This window comes from Mastigoproctus giganteus, chromosome 3 (assembly GCF_048544385.1).
Source record: "Mastigoproctus giganteus isolate SK-2022 chromosome 3, ASM4854438v1, whole genome shotgun sequence".
Taxonomy (NCBI): Eukaryota; Metazoa; Arthropoda; class Arachnida; order Uropygi; family Thelyphonidae; genus Mastigoproctus; species Mastigoproctus giganteus.
Window position 1 is genome coordinate 87,530,810 of NC_143577.1, and position 21,041 is coordinate 87,551,850.

At 39.1% G+C, this 21,041-nt stretch overlaps 1 protein-coding gene across 1 annotated transcript in view; it reads right to left on the minus strand.

The window, feature by feature from the left end:
* Positions 1-486: 486 nt before the first annotated feature.
* Positions 487-21,041, minus strand: part of LOC150088136 (G protein-coupled receptor 83-like) — a 248,069-nt gene continuing 227,514 nt past the window's right edge. The window contains exon 5 of the mRNA XM_090370039.1: positions 487-721. Within this exon, the coding sequence (XP_090226165.1) occupies positions 500-721 (222 nt within the window). The 3' untranslated portion in view covers positions 487-499. The remainder of the gene's footprint in view (positions 722-21,041) is intronic.

Below are 21,041 nucleotides of genomic sequence, written 5' to 3' on the forward strand. Positions count from 1 at the left end.
CTTTAGACCACGATGTGATCAGCCCTCGTGTCTTTAGTTAGATTACAGTATTTTCATTCAGATCCTGCTTACTTATATTAAACAGAGAACTCGCTATGAAATTTTACCGTGTCCGGTAGTTCTGCAATTACGCAACGTTAGAGTAGCAGAAGTCCATTGGATAATTACTTGATTCAAAAAAATTTCACAAGTTGTTCTCAATAAGTATTAATTGTTTTGTAAATTTTAGTGATTACATCTCTTACACGATAAACAGTATTAAACCTGAAAAAACTCAAATGTTCGATTGGATATTCAAGTGTAAAATACAAGTATAAAGCCAAAATAAAATACGTTCAAAACTGATATAAAAACAACAACTACAGAATACCATAGCGTCATCACCGTTTTAAAATATGGAATTTTATGGATCATTCTTTCATCAGACGGATTTAAATGGTAAAACACAGTCATTGATTTCAGAATATTTCTTTTAGTGGTGTTTGGTGGAATTTTATATCTAATCTTCATTTCCATGTTGGTCACGGCTGGATTTGCTTGGAATTCTTCTCAATGGGACAGATGTGGCAGAGTAGTTGCTACTGACCGAGCAGCTGTTCGATACAACCAAAATGGTGGTTCGGAAGGAGCTATAATTACTTGCTTGCACGGTCATTAAGCCTCGTCCTCCTTTTGGCTGAGGACTGCGACAGCAGCAGAAGATCAGCTGCTTAAGGTCTGCCTATTCAACAAAAGAAAAACAAAGATCAGAGATAATCATAGATCAATAAATTCTAAAACAGTGAGAGTGAAGGGTCCATTTATTAATGAATAAATTAAAACAATCCGTATTGATTTTATAAACAAATTAAAATCTACAATGAACCATATAAACTAAAAATTGAGTACATCTTTTTGAAAAGAAAGTTCTCCCTGTTGTGTGCCTCAAGAATAGTAAATTCCTTCTTCCCATTGGCCAACTCACACCCAGATATTAAACAGTATCTTTCAAAATGTATTATAGTAATTAGATTAACTGCATCTATTTAAATACTCAGCGTTTAGCGAAATGTAAAAAGGAAATCAACTTCCGCTTTTCCATCAAAAACTGGTTTAGTGATGGATCTACACTTTCCAGAAAGAAAATATACATAGATTCATCAGTACACTTCACGCCATGCAAACAGGAATGATAAAAGTAATATTGTTTTACATAACAAACACGATCATAACAGATATTCTTTAGTGACAAGAGATTGCAGCTAGCAGTAGAGCGCATACAACCACTATTCTTCCAAACACACCGTGTCGAAAAGATTTAGGTTAGAATCTCGTCTGGAGGAGATTTTTATGGATTTTGTTGTTCCGTGAACGAGACAGTCAGCTTCTGGCAAGAGATGGACAATTACTCTCCCACTTCTACAAACAGGTTTCTCACATTTTTCACAATACGCAATTTGCACGCAGAATATACTGAAGTTTCGTGAATGTAGCTTTATCTGTTTCGTCTAAACAATCAAAGTCTTTTATGGACACATTTTCCTCCATAAAATTGTAAATGCATCCTCATTGCTAACATATACTGAGTTACAAGAAGTATTTGAGCAGTAAGAATAAGTACATTTTATGCATATGCATTTTTTTTTCAGCCACATGTATATGTGGGTTTGAAGTTGGACAGTAAATGGATGTTTTCTGGTGGAGGCACGTGTTCTGACTGTTCTGAAAGAGAGGGCGGGAATTATAGAAGCCAATTCAGAAGGACAGTGCCCATGGCAGTATCTCTAGAAGAGGCATGCAGCAGAAACAGTACGTCTATGAGAAAGCGAGTGGAGAGACTGTTAGAGATGAATCATTAATTAACCTAACTGCCCTCTTCTGAATGGAATCAAGAAGCCTGAGAGAGGTTTTGGGGGCACCACCCCAGATGTGGGAACAATATTCCATGGCAGGGCGGATTTGCGATTTATACAGAGTGAGCAGCTGTTTGGAAGAAAAGTAACGCCGAGGCGAAAGAGAAAACCAAGTTTTTTAGATGCAGAGGAAGCAATATTTGTAATGTGATTGTGCCAAGAGAGATTAGAAGTCAGGGTAATCCCCAAAAGAGATATATCATTTTGCCTAGAAATCGGAGTGTCACTAAAGATAAGCATAGGAGCAGAAGAATCCTTTTTGCGAGATATAAGACAAGACTGAGTTTTAGTACGGTTGAAATCAACTAAGTTGTCTTTGCCCCACTGGACAATTACCCACTGGATCGGCATTTAAGGAATTGGTAGCAGATTTTCGAGAAGTTGAAGCAAGATTAGTATTTCCAACCATGCTTGCTGTACTGCGGTCCATAATTCCGTCGCATTCCTGGGTGGAGGATCCAAAGCTCGAACGGACCTTTCCACAGCATCCCAAAGATGTTCCATAGGGTTCGTCCGTTGATCGGGGGAGGCCATTCCATGGCCTCCCCCGATCAACGGGGGGAGGGCATGCAGTAATGAGCAGGACAAGGTTTCTCAAAATGGAAAGTGGAATGCAATGTGCTGTCATCGGCAAAACTATGGATAGGATTTCCAGTCAATGGGAAAAGGTCATTAATATACAAGAGTAAAAGAGTGGGGGAAAGAACTGAACCGTGGGGGACACCGGCATTAGTGGAGAAGTTAGAAGACCGAGAGCCATCTACTATCACCCTCAGTGAGCGATCAGAGAGAAAACTGGATAACCAATTACTAAAAACAGTTGGCAAACCATAAGATGGAAGCTTGTTTAGAAGACCTTTATACCAAACACGATCGAAAGCCTTTGAGATGTCAAGAGCAACTACTTGTGTTTCACCGAACCTTTCCACTGAATTAGTCCATAAATGGGTAACATAAGCCAGAATAGCACCAGTGGATCGACACTGACGGAATCCATACTGGCGATCGTTGATCAGATGGAAGGTTTCTAGGTAGTTTAAGAGTTGGCGGTTAATTGATTTCTCCATTACTTTAGAAAGAGTAAAAGTAATTGCAATGGGACGATAATTGGATGGGAGGGATTTGTCACCCTTTTTAGGACCTGGCTGGATATGAGCAAATTACCAAGCAGAAGAAAAAACACCTCTGGAATAAGAAAGTGAAAAAAGGCGACAAAGAAGAGGAGTAAGTTCAGGAGCACAGGTTTTGAGAACAAGTGGAGAAAGACCATCGGGACCTGAAACTTTCTTAGTATCAAGATTCGTCAAAATCCTTCTGACATCCTTTTGACGGAAGCCCGCAGGAAGCATTGACTGGAGCGTGTTGTGAATGGTGGGAGGTGTTTTACGAACATCATTAATACACGAGTTGGAAGAAAAATGGGATGCTAGCAGGTCAGCTTTATCCTTGGCTGACGTGACAACAGAACCATCTGGTTTGGACAGAGGTAGGAGCAGAGATGGGCAAAATTGTGGCCAATAGCTTTGGCAAGAGACCAGAATGCTCGGCTACCATTAGGGCAAGAAGCAAGTTTTCTACTCTTAGCCTGTTCAAACTCTAGTTTGGACTGATTAATAACTGCTTTACAATTGTTGCGAGCTTTGGTGTAGGCAGAAAATGAAACTGGAGAATTAGAAACAAGCCAATTACGATATTCAACATTCTTCTCTTGAACAGCCTTAGCACATTTATTGGAAACCCAAGGTTTAGATAAAGGACGAGATTTTAAAGTAGAGTGTGGGATAAAGGATTCCATTCCTGCAAGAATTTCACTCACACAATCTGAGCAAACGTTGGCATCAGAAGTTTTTAAACAGTAATCCGACCAAGGAAAAGAAGAAAAGAAGTCTCGCAGGTCATCCCATTTTGCATTCTTGTAATGCCAAAAAACACGAGGTTGGGAATAGCCATGAGATAAAGGTTCCATTGGAGAAGAGGCAATCGCCAAGTTGTGATCTAAAGTGCCTAAAGGACCTCTCACTTCGACCGTGTACTTAGAAGGGCTGTTTGTGAGAAAACGATCAAGCGTATTGGCTGTATGATTAGGATTGTCCGGTATTCTTGTAGGTAAATGAACAATCTGTGTAAGGTCATTAGCAATTGCAAAGCCTCAGCATCTCGGCCAGCTGGGTCGGTGTGACTAGAAAACGGAAGCCAGCTGGAGTTGTGAACATTAAAATCACCAAGGAAAATTACTTCACTGTTAGGAAAGTTGGACTGGAGAAAGTCAAGTTGCAAAGAGAGGAAGTCAAAGAGTTCCAAGTGATTAGTGGAGTTTGGAGAACGGTAGAGACAACAGATGAATTTGACACAATGAGGTAGAGAGGTTTTAAGCCAGAGAAGATCAAAGAGAGGAGATTCCAAATTGTCAAGTCTCTGACAGGGAATATCAGAACGGACATATGCACAAGTACCACCTTTGAGGCGAAAGGAATCATACAGCCAATAATTTGGGCATCTGAGATGAGTAGTAGTTGAATCAATCGATAACTGAGATTCTGTCAGAAAAAGTACATGAGGTTTGGTAGACTGCAAGTGGAAATGGATGTTAAGATTAGAACTGAGACCACGTATATTTGGGAAATGAATTAGGAAGTCCTTGGGAGGTTTAGATCTTTTCGCAGATAAACTTGCTCTATTAGTTTGACAATTCATGGTGTATTCAATGGTAAGAAAAAGTGGGTGGGACATGATGTATGAAGTAATGAAATTTTTGGATATGGCGTACACGTGGTAAGAATATACCCAGATCCTTGACATAACGTGGCCTCGACAATGCTCCCTGCATACACACTACTCGGACTCTCTCCAGTCACTATCTGGCAGAGTAGAGGTAGCAAGATTATACACTAGCTGATCCGGAAGTCTCCTAGAGAGTTACCAATAGGTTCGGTCCGGTGTACTAACTAGCGGCCGGCCTGTGAACACCGTTTTAGAGCTGTACCCTCGAAATGCAAGGAATATTGGATCTCGCCATGATGCTCATCATAACCTCAAAAGTCATCAATCATACTGCATGATGGAAGAGATAGGGAAAGGTTGACCGAAACTTAGCTCGAGAGACTAAACATGGGTTCCACCACTTCAAGCCTCCAATAAGCAAAGTGGTGGTATTGCACCGGTTGATGAGAGTCATTTACCACCTAGGACTTCAAGAACCATTTATAATTTGTGTTGGTTTCATTTTAATAGTGGAATATTAATTAACATAATGAATTATGTTTATTAGCAGGTAAATTGAATACAGAAAACTGCATCAATTCTCTTGAAAAACTATCTCATTTGCCTTGCTTTAATATGGCTTCTAATGAACGAGATAATGTATATTGTTCATATATACAAAAAATGTAAAATAATATATACATTGTCCTACCATTAATATCAGAACACCTGCCTTCAGACAAAAAATAGCTTTTATTGTGTCATTTAATATTTTTTGCTGAAACCTTTTGCTTTTATGACGGCCTTCAATCTTTGCGGCATACTCTCAGCCAGCTTTTTATAAACGTCAGGTGATATGTTCCTCCACTCAGCCTTTAACGCAGATACGAGTTATTTTTATTTATTTATTTTATTATTATTGTTATTTTTTTTTTTTTTGTAGTTGTTGGCGCATCGGCTTCTGTGGCCATAATGCACCTCCCAAGGTTTTTTTTTTTTTTTTGCAGTACAGTACTTTGATCCAAGCCAGAGGAGGGATTCGAACGCGCGACCTTTGGGTTGCTAGGCAGGCACTTTACCCACCTGGCTAGCCCGGTCGGCCCACCAGTTATGCCTTGTTCTTTGGGCGGTCTCGACGTGCACGTATCCGACGATCCAATACATCCCAAAGATGTTCGATAGGGTTCAGATCAGTACTCTGGGCTGGTGAATCCAACTTTTCCACACCCATGTCCTCAAGCTACTCTGTTACGACCCGAGCAGTGTGGCATGGCGCGTTGTCTTCAAGATATAGGACCTATTTATCCATCATGGAGGGGTCTGTCCGGATATTAATGGTAGAGCAGTGTATATATATAAAATTATTATAATTATATATTATATAGATTATTATATTATATAGAATGGGCCTTCCCCGAAGTATTGCCATAATGTTGAAGTGCATAATTGTCCAGGCTGTCCTGGTATTACACAGCATTCATGGTTTTGTCGATAACGACTAATAGGCCCAAGCCAAACCATGAAAGGAACCCCATACCATGACACTGCCTCCACCAAACTTCATTGTTGGGAAGATACAATCAGGAAGGAACTGTTCCCCTGGCATTCGCCACACACAGGAACGGCCATCATACTGTTAGAGTGCGAACCTCGACTCGTCTGTCTATATGACTGTTTTTTCACTGTTCTACAATCCAGGATTCGCTCCTTACACCATGTTAATCGGCGTCTAGCATTTGGTAAGGGGATCAATTCTGTTGAACTGTTGAGGTAATTGTGTTGAACGTGTCGTCTTGCATGCCCACTTTTGCAATTGTCTGTTCGAAGCCCAGTGTGCATATTTATAGCAGGTTTTCTGACGTGTTGCATGCATAGGATCTATTTCTCTATCCATGGAAGGGTCTGTCCGGATATTAATGATAGGGCAGTGATTATATATGTGTATATATATATATATACACATATATATTCACTATATACACATATATATATACACATGTATAAATGTATATATATATATATGAATATATGTGTATATACACACAGTACGATGTGAAGGTTGAGCACAATATGAGATACAGTTGAAATGATGCCGCTTACACCACTATCGTGGCTTTTCCTTTAAGAGTTGTCTATGGCGTTTTTACACCGATATTATATGTATACACCCAGTACATATACTGAAATGGTTTACGTTTTAAGCATTTGGAATCCTCTGCTTTACGTAAGTCACATAGGATTGTTCGTTTTCTTCATTAAAATGAAGTTAATATATGAAGTGTCATCGGAGCCACACTGTGACGATTGTTGCGAGGAACACCTCGAACCAATCGTGCACATTGAAAAGATATCGTCCATCTTGATTGGCCACCCAATTCGCATGACCTTAATCCAATTGAACACCTGTGGGATGTTTTGGAACGGGAAGTGAGGTTGTGGGTATACTGCAGTTATCTATTCCAACACTGTGGAAAGCCTTGCAGGCAGCATGGCTACAGATTCCTACGGACGTCTTCAGACATCTAGTGTAGTCAATGGCTTTTATCCGTGCGTACCTTGGTACAACATGGTATTAGGTATGTGGCCATAATTCAGTGATCAATCGGAGTATATATACTGGCAGGAGCGGACCCTGGACGTAGCCTGAACTTTCCAAGGAGACCCCCCCCCCCAAAAAAATATATATCATATTATTTTTAATTTTAAGTTGTTTCATTTATTGGTCATGTTGCTATTTGGCTTCGCTATTTTCATGAAAAGACCGGTCTAAATTTGTTTATGACTGGCTCGTAAATAATGCTCTTTTGTCTTTTTTTTCAAAGTATTCAGATTTTTAGGTAAAATTCCTTCTACATCGATACCACTGTTCCTCTCAATTTAGTTTCCCCCCACTTCTATTCTTTTCGATGATTATTGTCCTTGCAGAGCATGAACAATAAAGTAAGGGAATGTCATTCTTTCAGAAGCACCTGCCAGGAACTGGACAATATAAGAATAATTCTAGTGGAAGTAATTTGTCGAAAGCTCGCTCATAAGACAGTAAACCGGGCTGTTCGTGTAATAGGCGTTGTCTCGTGTTTTTCACGTAGGATAAAAAGCACAGCTGCCGGAAGAGGATCAACTTCCTACCAGTAGAAGATAATGATTGCGTTTTCAGGTATAATTAGACAGAAGAAAGCATCAAGAAGCATTTCGAAATCTGACTGACATTGCGTGATAAAGCGTTATCATTATTAAGCACAAATTCGTTTCTTTTGTCTTCTCGCAAAAAAAAACAAACTACAGATATTTTTTAGACAAATAATTGATGCTTAATGCAATAAGATCTCATCATCCGCAAGGATTACGTTTTTGATAAAAAAAAAAAAAAAAGAGCAGCTGTAGCTTCGTCCTATAATTCTCATTTAATCCTTTTCAGCAGAAAAATCTGCAGTTTCGTCCTACTATGGAAAATAGTGATGCAATCACGGTGCTAGTCAAGATGGCTGCTATAAATATACGTACCTAGTATCGAATTATAACACGTTTATGTAAATAAATTTTCGATTTGTTTGTTTATGGGTTCACCGACTCATCAGCGATTTAAACGTACTGATAATTACCGGAGTTTTTTTCCTAAAGATTTGCTGACAAGGGACATTTTGATACAGTTTCCTAGCGTGGTATGAATAATATCGAATATCCTGGGTCTTCAGACAGGGATCTATTTTCGATGCGTATTCCTCCTGACGAGAGTCACAGTTCATGTACTTCGTCATATAAGAGTTTTTCTGTATATCCTGGTGTTCTACACTCAACCCTGGACCCAATTAAAATTGCTTGCAATCGGAGTAGAATGAAGCTATCGGCTCTCCGCTTTGTTCACCAGACGACTCTCAGAATGTGTAACTTTTCTGGTGTGCAATTCTAAACTATTTATTGTGTTCCAGGAACATTAGTACTTAAAATGAGAATAATATTAAAACGATACTGGTTTCAGTTTCGAATTAGTATGAAGATTGCGCTGATAACGGAAACGGATAGATGCATTTGGAAGGGCGAATAACCTGAATCGACTAGTGCATGACACAAACAAAGCTCACACTTCCACCATTCTAAACCTGAAGGGAAAGGACAGAAATTCTATTCGAAAGAGTATAATTAATATCTCTCCCCAAATAACAGGGGCGGGACATTTAATTCATTATTAGGAGGAAAGCAATCGTCCTCTCATATGGCCTGCAAACTGAAGAAAATGGAAAAGGCAAAAGTATTTTTCAAATTTTGGGAGATAACTTATTCCTCTTATTGATCCCTCCTTTGCTTAAGTTAATGGTGATTTCGACAATTGCATTACAGTAGCTGCGCAACTTTTGAATATTACCTCGGATCATTACGCTCTGTCCCTCTCAGAAAATTTCAGAATGCGTACTGTATAACAAATTTCGACATTCAGAAATTAAAAACTCGTTAAAAATCTCCATCAGTTGTCAAAGTGGTTTCTAAAGTGGTTTCAGTAGTTCTTCATGCCATGGCGTCAACTACATCATCTGTAATTATTCAACTTTTTATGCGTACTCGAAAAGGTACGGAAAGGGTTCTAATTTTTATCTTATATCCATTATTTTCATTATTCATTTCAAACAGTAAAAGAAGCTGCTAAGATTCTGTTGTGCACACTAATTAGTAACTTAACTAAATGATTTTCATTCTGGTGTATGGCCTAAAACACTGCTTGCGATCTCCAAATGTATATCCTCTACTTAAAAACAAAAATTATGTAATATACCGCTTATTCTGGAGCACGTCCCTCGGCGAATCAACTTTATTTTTGTTTAAAAGGAACCTAATGGAACTAGTAAAATTGAAAATCACCAGCTGATATACTCCAAGCACAGTATAAATCAGTGAAGAGAAACAGATTTTTTTTTGGCTTTATTTTCAGAGGCTAGTAATGCCTTGATTCTCTTAATGTAGACATTTGGCGTTTCAACAGAGGGAGAGGATTAGTTTCCTATTAACTTTTGCTCTTTTTCATTATCACAAATTTGTAGAGTGCATAACTGCAATGAAGGTGACCTAACCGGAAAAAAATGAATTCGGTATAAAGGTTGGGAAGAACTGTCTGTATTCTTAATAATTCATGGATTACTCGTACACAATTTATAACATTTATCTATTACAAAAAATGTAGTATAACTGAACAATAAGCGAAGTTTATATATGGGTCCATAAGACTCAGTGCCACACCCTTAGACAAAGCTTTAAACACGCGACATGTCTCGCTGAAATCTATCTTAATGAAGTGTAACATACGACAAGTAGATTCTTTTTTTCTGCACACTGCGCATAATAAAGATTTCGGTCATATTATACGAGCGTGAAATTTAGGTGTAAATTAAGATCGGTACTAACATTTCTAAAGCAAATGATATACGCTGACTCTCCTGAATGCGCGAGGGTGATACCCAGCAGAAGAGACGATATTCAGTGTGACGAGTGTATCCAAGCTAGAGCAACGCAGTGGTATTCATATTATTCAGTTTCTTAGAGTACAGACTGCTCTTCGGAAGAAATTCACCGCACATGGAAAAGATGCACGTTGACAGCTGTAGGTCACACCGCGTGAATGTACGATTGGCAAAAATCGTTACCGTGGAGGAAAGCTCTAGAGGATGACCCTTACCCACAACTACCTGTAACAATGAATGTCATGCGGTACACAGAGCGCGACGGTTTTATCAGCGCCATCGAAACTAGTCCATCTCTGAAGTGACAAGATTACACAGCAGCTACATTGCCAAAAATAATGAATACGCAAAAGCCATTGCCGCCAAGAAGAGAACAACCTGGACTACATTTGTTAATGACTCGGGGAATTCCAATCCATGGGGCCTTCTTTATAAGATAGCGAAGGAGAAAACATACATGCCTGGTATATTTGGCACAGTTACAACCGAAACATCAGAGACCTCGAACTGGACTAACACAATTAATCAAATACTAGACAAATTGTTTCCGGAGGATGATTCCGCAGGGGATCTACCAGAGCATTCAGCTATACGAATGGTCAACAAAACCTATGACAATAAGGCAACTACCAACCACTTTACCATTGATGAACTGTCGGCAGTGATTAATAGGATAAATCCCAAAAAATGCCCTGATATGGACCTAATAGAATATGTTTTTATTCTGCGCTTCTTCAAGCTTAGACCGCTATACCTACAATTACTGTACAATAAATGCCTGCAAGACGGAGTATTCCCCAAAATTTGGAAAGTAGCTCTCCTTCGGCTCATCAGGAAACCTGGTAAACCTCCTGACGACCCCCGCTCCCTCAGACCTATTGCCCTCCCGACAAATCTTGGGAAAATACTGGAAAGACTCATAGCACTAAGAATCATGCAGTTGCTCTGTGAACAAAATCTCTTCTCCCCAGCACAGTATGGCTTTATGCCAGGGCGCTCTTCTGAGGAGGCTCTGTTTGACCTGGTTTTCCACATAGAAAATTCTACATCCAAATATGAACTGGCTATCTTTGTTGATTTCGTGGGCGCCTTTGACACTGTCTGGTGGGACAGTGCATCGGCCCGCCTCCGCCAGGCGCAGTGCTCCCTCCAGCTATATCAGCTCTTTCGAAATTATTTCACAAAGTAGAAGATATTAGTCAAATCCAATTACCCGCAGGTAACCAGACCGACCTCTCGAGGGTGCCCACAAGGTTCTATCCTAGGGCCCTTGTCTGGAATAGGGTTCTCCACATCTGGCTCACAAAACCCTTGGATTAATGTAAAATAGTGGCTTTCGCAGATGATCTCACTATCGTTGTTCCTGGAAAATCCTGCTTTGACCTAGAGTGTATAGAAAATCGTATCCTGTCCGATCTCAACTCCTGGTCGGTGCTCAACAAACTACGAATCAATCCATCCGGATAAAACAAAAATGATGCTCTTCAAATCCAAACTAGATCTCAGACCCCCCCCCCCACAAATTAAGATCTCTGGAAAGCAACTCCCGATCGCAACACAGACGAAAGTCCTGGGGGTGATTATTGATCACCAGCTGAGCTTCCACCAACATCTTATGTACTTAGGAACCAAGGCTAAAAGATTCTCAGCCGCCATCATTAGATTTTCCAGATGTGACTGGGGACTCTCAAATAAAACTCTGTCCTTATACTACAGAGCGGCCTTTTTGCCTATTGTGACATATGCGACTGGAGCGTGGTTTCATAGAGTGAAGCTAGTCAAAATGAGAGGCAAACTTAACTCCATCCAGCGAAGCATGCTTTTCTCTACTCACAGAATTTGCCGGACATTGTCCACAGCTGCTATTCAAGTGATCGCCGGAACATTACCACTGGATTTGTACGTCATCTATTGAGGTCTAAACTTCAGGATCAGGAAGAAAATTCCAACTGAAATCCTTGAAATTGAATTGGATCTAAACAGCAACCCCAAAGCCGAAAGACTCAAGTGCTACAATGAACTAATAAACATTTGGCAGACCAGATGGGATACCTCTGTAACAGGCGCCGTCTAGAAAATTACTTCCAGAGGTCTCGTTTACTGCAACGAAAACTGTTAAGTCCTGGCTGTTGCTGACCTTGGAATCCTCCTTCTTGATCACTGGACATGGCTTCCTCGACGAGAATCTTTTTCAGCCAGCACTGTCTACAACAGATGGCTGTTTCTGCGGAGAAAAGGAGAACTGGAAGCATCTCCTACTTGAATGTCCGCTGTATGAAGACATAAGAAGAACTCTTACACAGGCAGTACCAAACATCACTGAGCATCAACCGGATCTCCTACTCCGAACACCAGAAAATCTCTCAGCGCTGCAGACTTATGCTGCAGTCTTCGAGCGTAGAAGTCGAACCCATGCTGAAGCAAGACGCATTAGAAATACTCATGCAGCGAACTGAAAGTCCACAGTGAAAAACTTTTTTTTTTTTTTTTTTTATTATTATTTTTTTTTCCCGTCGCGTTCTGCCTGGAGTTAGTTAATCCGGTGCAGCTGATTTTTTATTTATTTTTTATTTTTATTTTATTTATTTTATTTTTTCCCCTCAAACGCACCAATTTTTTATTATTATTTTTTTTTCTGCTTAATTTGCCATTTAGATATGGCCTTATTGAAATTTATTGTCTACTTATTTTTATTAATTACTCTGTTTTTTTTAAAACAGTATCACTAGTTATTATTATTTTTTTCTCTCTCTCCTTTTCTCCCCTCTGGAATGGGCGCGCAGAGGATCCTGGTCCACCTTCTGGCAACACTAGGTGGATTCGCGTCTCTTTTGAGACAGTACGTGTTTTACTGGGACTGGTCCACCTTCCCGTGGACGAGTGTCCAGAATCATCTGTCCAGGTGACTGATGCTTCTGGGTAGCCAAGCGGCCAGACACAACAACAGAACATACACACAAACCTACGTCACACATCTGACCCATTTGTAGTGATACTGTTCTTCACAGAGATACGAGGTGGAGTTGAACAGACGTTCTAGGTGCTGCCCATTACATATGCACATGTCCACATGTCATGGCGTACATTACCATTTTGGAATATCCCGCTCTTCCTACCCTGAGACAGTAGTATGGGGGGAAGGGGACATTTTTCTGTTTCGTATGACAATGCCCATACTGCTCAGCCTCGAGTGACTTGGTTTTCAGATAAGGAAATGAAAAAAAACTTCACTAATCTGCGCAGAGTTTTGACCTTAAAACTACTGACCATCTTTGGGATGAAATGGAACGTCAGCTTCGGAATAGGCTAAGATGCCCACAAGGAGTAAATGTACTGGGACTGCTCTGTTGAAGGAAGAAAGGACCAAATACGGACTTACTGTTATCTAAAAGTGGTTAGGAGTCTACCGACCAGAATACAGCGTGTAATTAAGGCTATTTAGTAATGTGACAGTCCATCACATTATTAAATATTTTAAAATAAAATTTGCTTTGAAACATGCATGTCTGGTTAATTTTGGCAGAGTGTATTCATGGGTTTAACTGCCCTGTGAAGTGAAAATTTGAAAATATCTGCCAAAATTCTTATCACTTCTACTTGAAATCCACATATCCAGGTATTGTATTTATAACTCTATTTATAAACATTTCTTCCAGTCATCCATTTTTACAACTTTCGCAAATGTAAGGCAGGAATCTTACTGATTAAGTAAAAAGACCACTAACAAATAAGATTGGAAAAACAATAGCAAGGAGCTTTGGTTTTTGAATAAAAATGTTTTTTATTTAAAAAACACACAAAGTTTTCAAATTTTTAATTAGTTTTACTCTATAAATTCCAGATTTCTTCTCTGACTTTAGGAAAAACCTTAATCCTGTTTTTACTCTTTCCAGCATTTTGGTTTATATATTTTAGTAATGGCCACTTCATTTGTAAACCTACCTAATAGCCAGCAGGTTCCATTTACGATCAGAACAGCCTAGACTCATCGTGGTATGGAATCAGCGAGATGTCAAATCGTGCCAGGGGATGCTGGCCTATTTTACTGAATTTCTTTCCACAGCTCTTAAAAACTAAAAACGGTTGCAGAAAGCAAACACGGATCTCTACTCTGCAAGCATCCTATGTCCTCTCACTGGTGCTGAACTCCTTCGAGATCTAGTGATTGGAGAGGCCACCACACTAGACAGAATTCTTTCTCATGTTCCTAAAACCAGTTCTGTAGAATTCGGGCCTTGTGTAATGATGCATTATCCTGAATTCGCAAAAATTGCAGGAATATCAAAAATCCCATTCGCAATGAATCCATCTGTGAATAGGAAGAAAATATTTGCAAATAGATACATGCACTTCAGCTATGAAGGGATGCCGCTGATTGGAAACAATTTCCAGATAGCCTGTGGCATCCGAATATTGCTCTACTGGTATCACGAAACCCACTATGCACCTCGAAAACAGTCCTCCACACCATTACGCTTTCAATAACGGTCGCCATTGTTGACACCTGGCGGATAGGTTCATGGGTTCAGCCATTTTCGCCTGGTCCTCCCGTCAAGGTGAAACAGGATGATTCCGATTCGGCAGATAAGTCAACGTTCTTACAATCCTCCATTGTTAGTGTCGTTGTTCCTGAGCCCATTATAAACTTAACTGTTTTTTTTTTTTTTTTTTTCTGAGAGGTGTGGAACCCTGTTTCGGTTATCAGCTGTGATAAACCCCATCCATGATAATCTAAGATTAGTTGTGCATCATGACATGCTACTTTGGTTACCAATGATGGAAGCAAAAACTGAGTTGTTATTTAACTGAAAGCAGCATCTCTGTTATCTTGCATAAATCTTTTCAGCTTCCATTGGTCTTTCGCATCAATGAATGTTTCCATTCTTTGGCTGTTTGGCTACTGAACCAATCTTAATATCCAAGACACAGTCGTGCGTGAAAACCGCAGCAGAGTTGCAGTTTCTTATAGGTACTCAAACCGATGCGTTTCGCTCTGACTACTATGCCATGTTCAAAATCATTTAATTCTTTTGTCTTACCCACTGTTGCACTGAATTGCACACATAAAACATCCTTACGTATATGGCCAGTTGTTCATATATTATGGTACGGCATGCGATTCACATGATTTGTAATTCTTGTGTAAACAATTATATATTGTTTTGTCAAATATTGAAAGTTATTTCAAGTGAATAGTAATGCATTCTTTACACAAGCAAATAGTAATGTATTGTTTGATTAGGTAAATAATGCAGTGCATCATATAGGAACACTATTTTTAATCACAGAAGCTGCTGATGTTTGGACCGCAACTAATTATTATTTCTGATAAAAATGCACAAAATTACATGAATAAAAACATCTAACTAGTTATGTGACTAGTTTACTATTCCACTAAGTGAAATTCTTCCTAATAATGAATATTTTAATTTATGTAACACATAAACGTACTGAGATCTTTGGAATATAAATATCATTATACATATTTTTGATGCACATCGAATGTATTGATTGGCTTATTTCCAAACACAAGTTATTTTAAAAAGGTAGTTCTAAAACGGCCTTTTATGTGACTTTAACCTTTTATGAATATAATTAACCGAAATATTTATTAATACTGTATAACGAAATATTCCAGGACTTAGCTGAAAATCGTGCCATAGATTCAACCTTTTTTTTGTTAGTTAGGTATTAGTAACAGCAAAGTGGGCTATCTGACCTTTAAGCGGTGGCACTTCTACATAAAAAATTGTAACAAACGTGTCTTTATCGATTTTTGTCTTCTTTCAAGATGACACAGCAGTTTGTTACTTTCCCTTCCTTCATTATCCACAAATACACCAAATCATCGATTGCTACCTTTCTCCTTCAGGTTATCATAAAAGCAACAATTTATGTGAGAAACCTTTCTTTTATTTTCTTTGGATGCATTTCTCTACGACTTGTTTTTTCAGTGAGTCAGGAAAATTGCCTTGGAATAAGATTCATTTTCATCAGCCGATTCTCCTCTAGATTACACAAACCACTATAAATCATCACTTTGGATGACAGCCTTACACCACGAAAACTGTTCTTGGTTTGCCTGTTTTGAGAAATAGCGGTACTTGTAACTCAAATAATAAGCATTCGTATTAAGGACCACATGGAAATCACATTCGGGAATATTCCCTTGAGACTGTTCAATGCCTGAGGTACGAAAAAGTTACGAAGCAACTTAAGATTTTCATTATATTTCCCAGTAAGAGAATATAGTACCTGAATTTTTTAAACCATGCGCTATTATTATTTTGAACCAATAAGACAGACTGACATAAACTGAAATGATGTAAGTTTGAATTTTACGTCTACCAAACAATAACATAAATCATAGAACCAACAGCCTCTCTTTATGCAAGGGAAATAAATCTTATTTCACTATATGCATTCAGCGACATACACTCTGTCCTTCTGTAAAGCAGATGAAATGAAACATTCAGAGATAGGCGGAATGTCCCTCATGTCCTTCTTTAAAAACAGAAAAAAAATCAATGATCTTTTAATGTGAAACTTCTTGTGTCCTTTTTTTTTAATAGGAAAGGGGAATACTTCGTAGAAATTTTCTTGCAAAAGCCGACACACCACAGTTAAACTAACTTTTAATGTAATCAAAAAATACTGAAGTGGATGGAATAAATAAGTAAAACACAACTTTAATAAACTGGAATAAAATCAATAGCAGAGTTAAAATGCAGTAACTTAAAAAAATGCACAGCATCGCGGGTATAAACAAATTCATGTGACACATGATTAGTACGGGTATGAATGATTGAGTGGTACCGAAAAAAACGCTAATAATCTGAAGTTGGTGACGTAAAATTATAAATACGAGGTACACGCAGCGCTGTTCGCATTGCAGAATAGTGTCCATAACAGAGTGGATGTGATTCCTCGTATATTGCAATTCATGTGGGTGTGTGTGTGTGTGTTGTTTGGTTTTTAGGAGCATTAGCAACTAAGGCCATATTGCTCCGGGATATGCGGTGGTCATTCCCTGACCTTTCCGCATCCTCCATATTTGGTGGTGACGGGCTCGAACCCCGGTCTAATCAAGAAGCGTGTGCTATGCACTGCTGCCCCTTCCCACCTGGCTACGGAGTCGCCATATTGCAATTCATAATACGGCCCGCAACAGAAATATGAAGTGCTTTGAACCATGAGCGATGGTCACATTGATGTGAGTGGTCAACATCATGGATATGAAGTTATTGGCATCCAAAATGTTTCTACCTTATGTTTCTCGATACCGAAGCCCTATTTTCTAGTAGGGAATCTTTCATTAATTGCTGTAAATGTTGATTTTGGTTTAGAAAAAAATATACAGTATATTCTAACCCAAATCAAAAACAAAAATTGGGTTAGAAACAATTAACTGTTTGATGGACAATTCGTATTATACGCCCATTTCGAAGACTACAATAGTGTTTTCTAATGAGCCAGACCCTTTCCTTCCTTGAAATATATATATATACAGGGTGTTTCAGTGAAACGTTTCAGAACTTCTAAGAGGGGTAGGGTACATCCTGACAACTCGAAATCATATAGCAATGTGGGGTCGGAAATGCTTTCCTGAAGCGGTATTGTACACAGAAGTCGTCGTGCAGCACAGATTCGATTTTCGGTCAATGAATGGGCCGGTATTATGGGAGATCACCTCATCGGACCTTACCTGTTACCGTGTCGTCTAACCGGACCTATCTACTTGATCTTTCTGCAGCAAGTATTGCCACAACTTTTGAGAGATGAACAGATTTCTGCATCGACGCAACAGACAATGTGGTTCCAACACGATGGAGCCCCTGCCCATTATAGCGGAGATGTTCGTAACTACCTGGATGTCACATTTGGTCAACAGTGGATCGGACGTGGTGGTCCCGTGCGTTGGCCTGCTCGGTCACCCGACCTATCATGTCTTGATTTTTATTTCTGGGGTCATATGAAATCGCTAGTTTATGACACCCCTGTTGACAATGCTGAGGAGCTGGTTGCAAGAATCGCAGTAGCTGCCGAAGAAATTCGAAATTCGCCTGGAGTATTCCAGAATGTTCGGATGTCCATGCGTCGGAGATGTGAGGCGTGCATTGTAGCCCGTGGGAAGAAACTTCGAACACTTACTTTAATCCATGTACCTTTTGCTTCTTTTCATGTATTATTAAAACGATTTCTCACTTACGGTCTCTTTTCTTTATGGTGCTTCTGTGTACAACACCGCTTCAGGAAAGCATTTCCGACCCCACATTGCTATATGATTTCGAGTTGTCAGGATGTACCCTACCCCTCTTAGAAGTTCTGAAACGTTTAACTGAAACACCCTGTATATATATATTTAATTCTGTTAATTATTTTAACTCAAATTTTATTATTTTTCATCACATAGCTATAAATAAGTTAATAAATACTTGTATATACACACACACATATACGCATCCACTAGAATGTACTAGTTTATGAAAAGTGATCTCCTTGAAGGCCAGGATTTACGCATATAGGCAGCAGTAGCGCAGCCGGAAATTTTCGTAGAAGTATTTAATCGATAGCCACCGAAACTTTCCCATTCAGCACACTACTCGACGTGATTCAGCACAATATGTCCCCAGAGTACACAAACGCTGCCATCATTTGAAAAAAATCATCTGTAGTCGCATGTCATGCCTCAGAATAGCCGAAGAGCCTTAGTGGTTCCTCAAATATCACGCTTAAATGCTGAAGGTCTCGAGTTTTTTAGGCAATTATAGTTCCTTACAACTAATTATAAATTTTTACAAAACGGGTTTAATTTTTGTTAACCAACTCTGGTAACATTAAATATCAGCACTAACCACCGTTTATATGTAGATTCATTTTTTTTTTACGTTCAAATAATTAAACACAAAACGCCAATATGATTATTAAATAACTCTATAGCATTCTTATTATACGGTTGTAATAATATCTTCAAGTATTGCGAAGAGCTAAATAGAATGTAAGAAGAAGCAATACATTAACAATGGAATATTACTAAAAGTGAATATTTTTAAAAGTTAGACTGAAATTGGGCACTGGTTATATTAGGTATAACAGGATGTCTCAAAAATATTGGTACAAACGTTTAGGGGAGGTAGGTAACATCTAAAGGAATGTGAATCGCATAGGAACCCATAACCGGGAACGTCACCGTAAGTCGATAGACGGCGCTGTTCATCAGTTCGCGAGAGGGAAAATTTCTGGTTTGCTCATTCAAGCAGAAGTCGCCGCACGAAGAGCATGCATCGATATAAGAACTGTGAGCTGGCAGACATGCACCTAGTTTATGGATTAGCAGAGGGCAATGGACGAGCAGCTCGACGAATTTATGGAGAACGCTTCCCAGACAGACAGACATGTATCTGACCACCGTTTGTTTGCGCGTGTGCATCAACCTTTGTGCGATTATGGGTCATTTAGAGGTAACAGGAGTAGTGCGGGCAGACCACGTTCGACGCGAACTCCCACCATGGAACAAAGTGTGTTGAATGCCGTCCAGAATAATCCTAGTAACCAGCACACGTGCCATTGCCTCTGACTTAGGAGTGTCTCGTTGCAGTGTACAGCGTGTCTGGCACGACGATTCCTTATACCCCTTTCATCTCCAAAGGGTTCAGTTACTGCTCCCCTAAGATCATCCTGCACGTGTGGCTTTTGCGCAGTATTTTCTCCAAAAAAGTGTTCAACAAGACTTGAATTTTCCAGCCTATGTTTTGTTCACGGATGAGGCTTATTTCACTCGGGAAAGCTTATTCAATCAGCACAATGCTCATGTCTGGGCTCACGACAACTCACACGGTGTGCGCCCCCATGCGGTACAACATCGCTTCGCAATAAATGTGTGGGCAGGTATGGTCGGTGACTGCTTAGTCGGCCCATACCTGTTACCATCCCGCATGAACTCCGCTAAATATCGGATCTTTCTTGAACAAGTTCTACCAGGGTTACTTGACGATGTTCCAGCAAATGTGAGACGCAACATTTGGTTTCAACATGACGGGGGGGCCTGCCCATTATGGAAGGTGTATTCGTGACCATTTGAACAGGCGTTTTGGGAGTCGATGGATTGGCCGTGGTGGACCCGTTGCCTGGCCCCCACGCTCACCTGATTTATCAAGCCTTGATTTCTTTCTGTGGGGGCCCTCAAATCTATCGTGTGTGAATCGCCTTTTTTTTCTTTTTTTTTTTTTTTTTTTCTTTTTTTTTTTTTTTTATTTACATACATTTTTATTACATATATACACAGATACAAACACTTTATATTTACAATCGTCGCATTCTGCGTAAAAATAAAAACAATTTTAATTATACAGCTTCACTTGCAAGCAATAAAAGATATACTATGTGTGTATGTATGCGGATGTACTTGTTTTGGGTGGCACCTAGACGTTTAGTCGAACTCCACCTTGGAAATTCTGTGTTGAGAGAGAGTGTAACTGTCTACATTCTACAGCAATCAACACCCTGTCAATCGCTGCCCATTTCTAGGCTTGAGTAGTTGTGCCTGCTTCTATTATCTAGTGCTGCTGCACTAATTTGTCGTCCAGTGGAAGGAGTGCAATACCAAAGGACAGGAGCTCTCAGGTTGCCCAACCCGAGGGAAAAAAAAAAAAGAAATAATAATAAATAATAAATAAATAAATAAATTAAAAAAAATAATAATAAAATAAAAAAATAAATAAATAAATAAATAAATAAAAATATAAAATAAAATAAAAGAAAAGAAATAAATAAATAAAAAAAAAAAAAAAAAAGTTAAAATAAAATAAAAATATGTATAGTTAATACCATTATATACATTGAATGTTATTACTAATTTAAGACCACAACAGTTGGTTTCTAAGTTAACAGCTGTTTGACCTAGTAAGGTAGAAATATAAGTTCATGAACACATCACTCTACTGTCCACTTCTAGAATTAGTAAACAAGGTGCGTCTTCTTTTAAACACCTTGTCAGAAA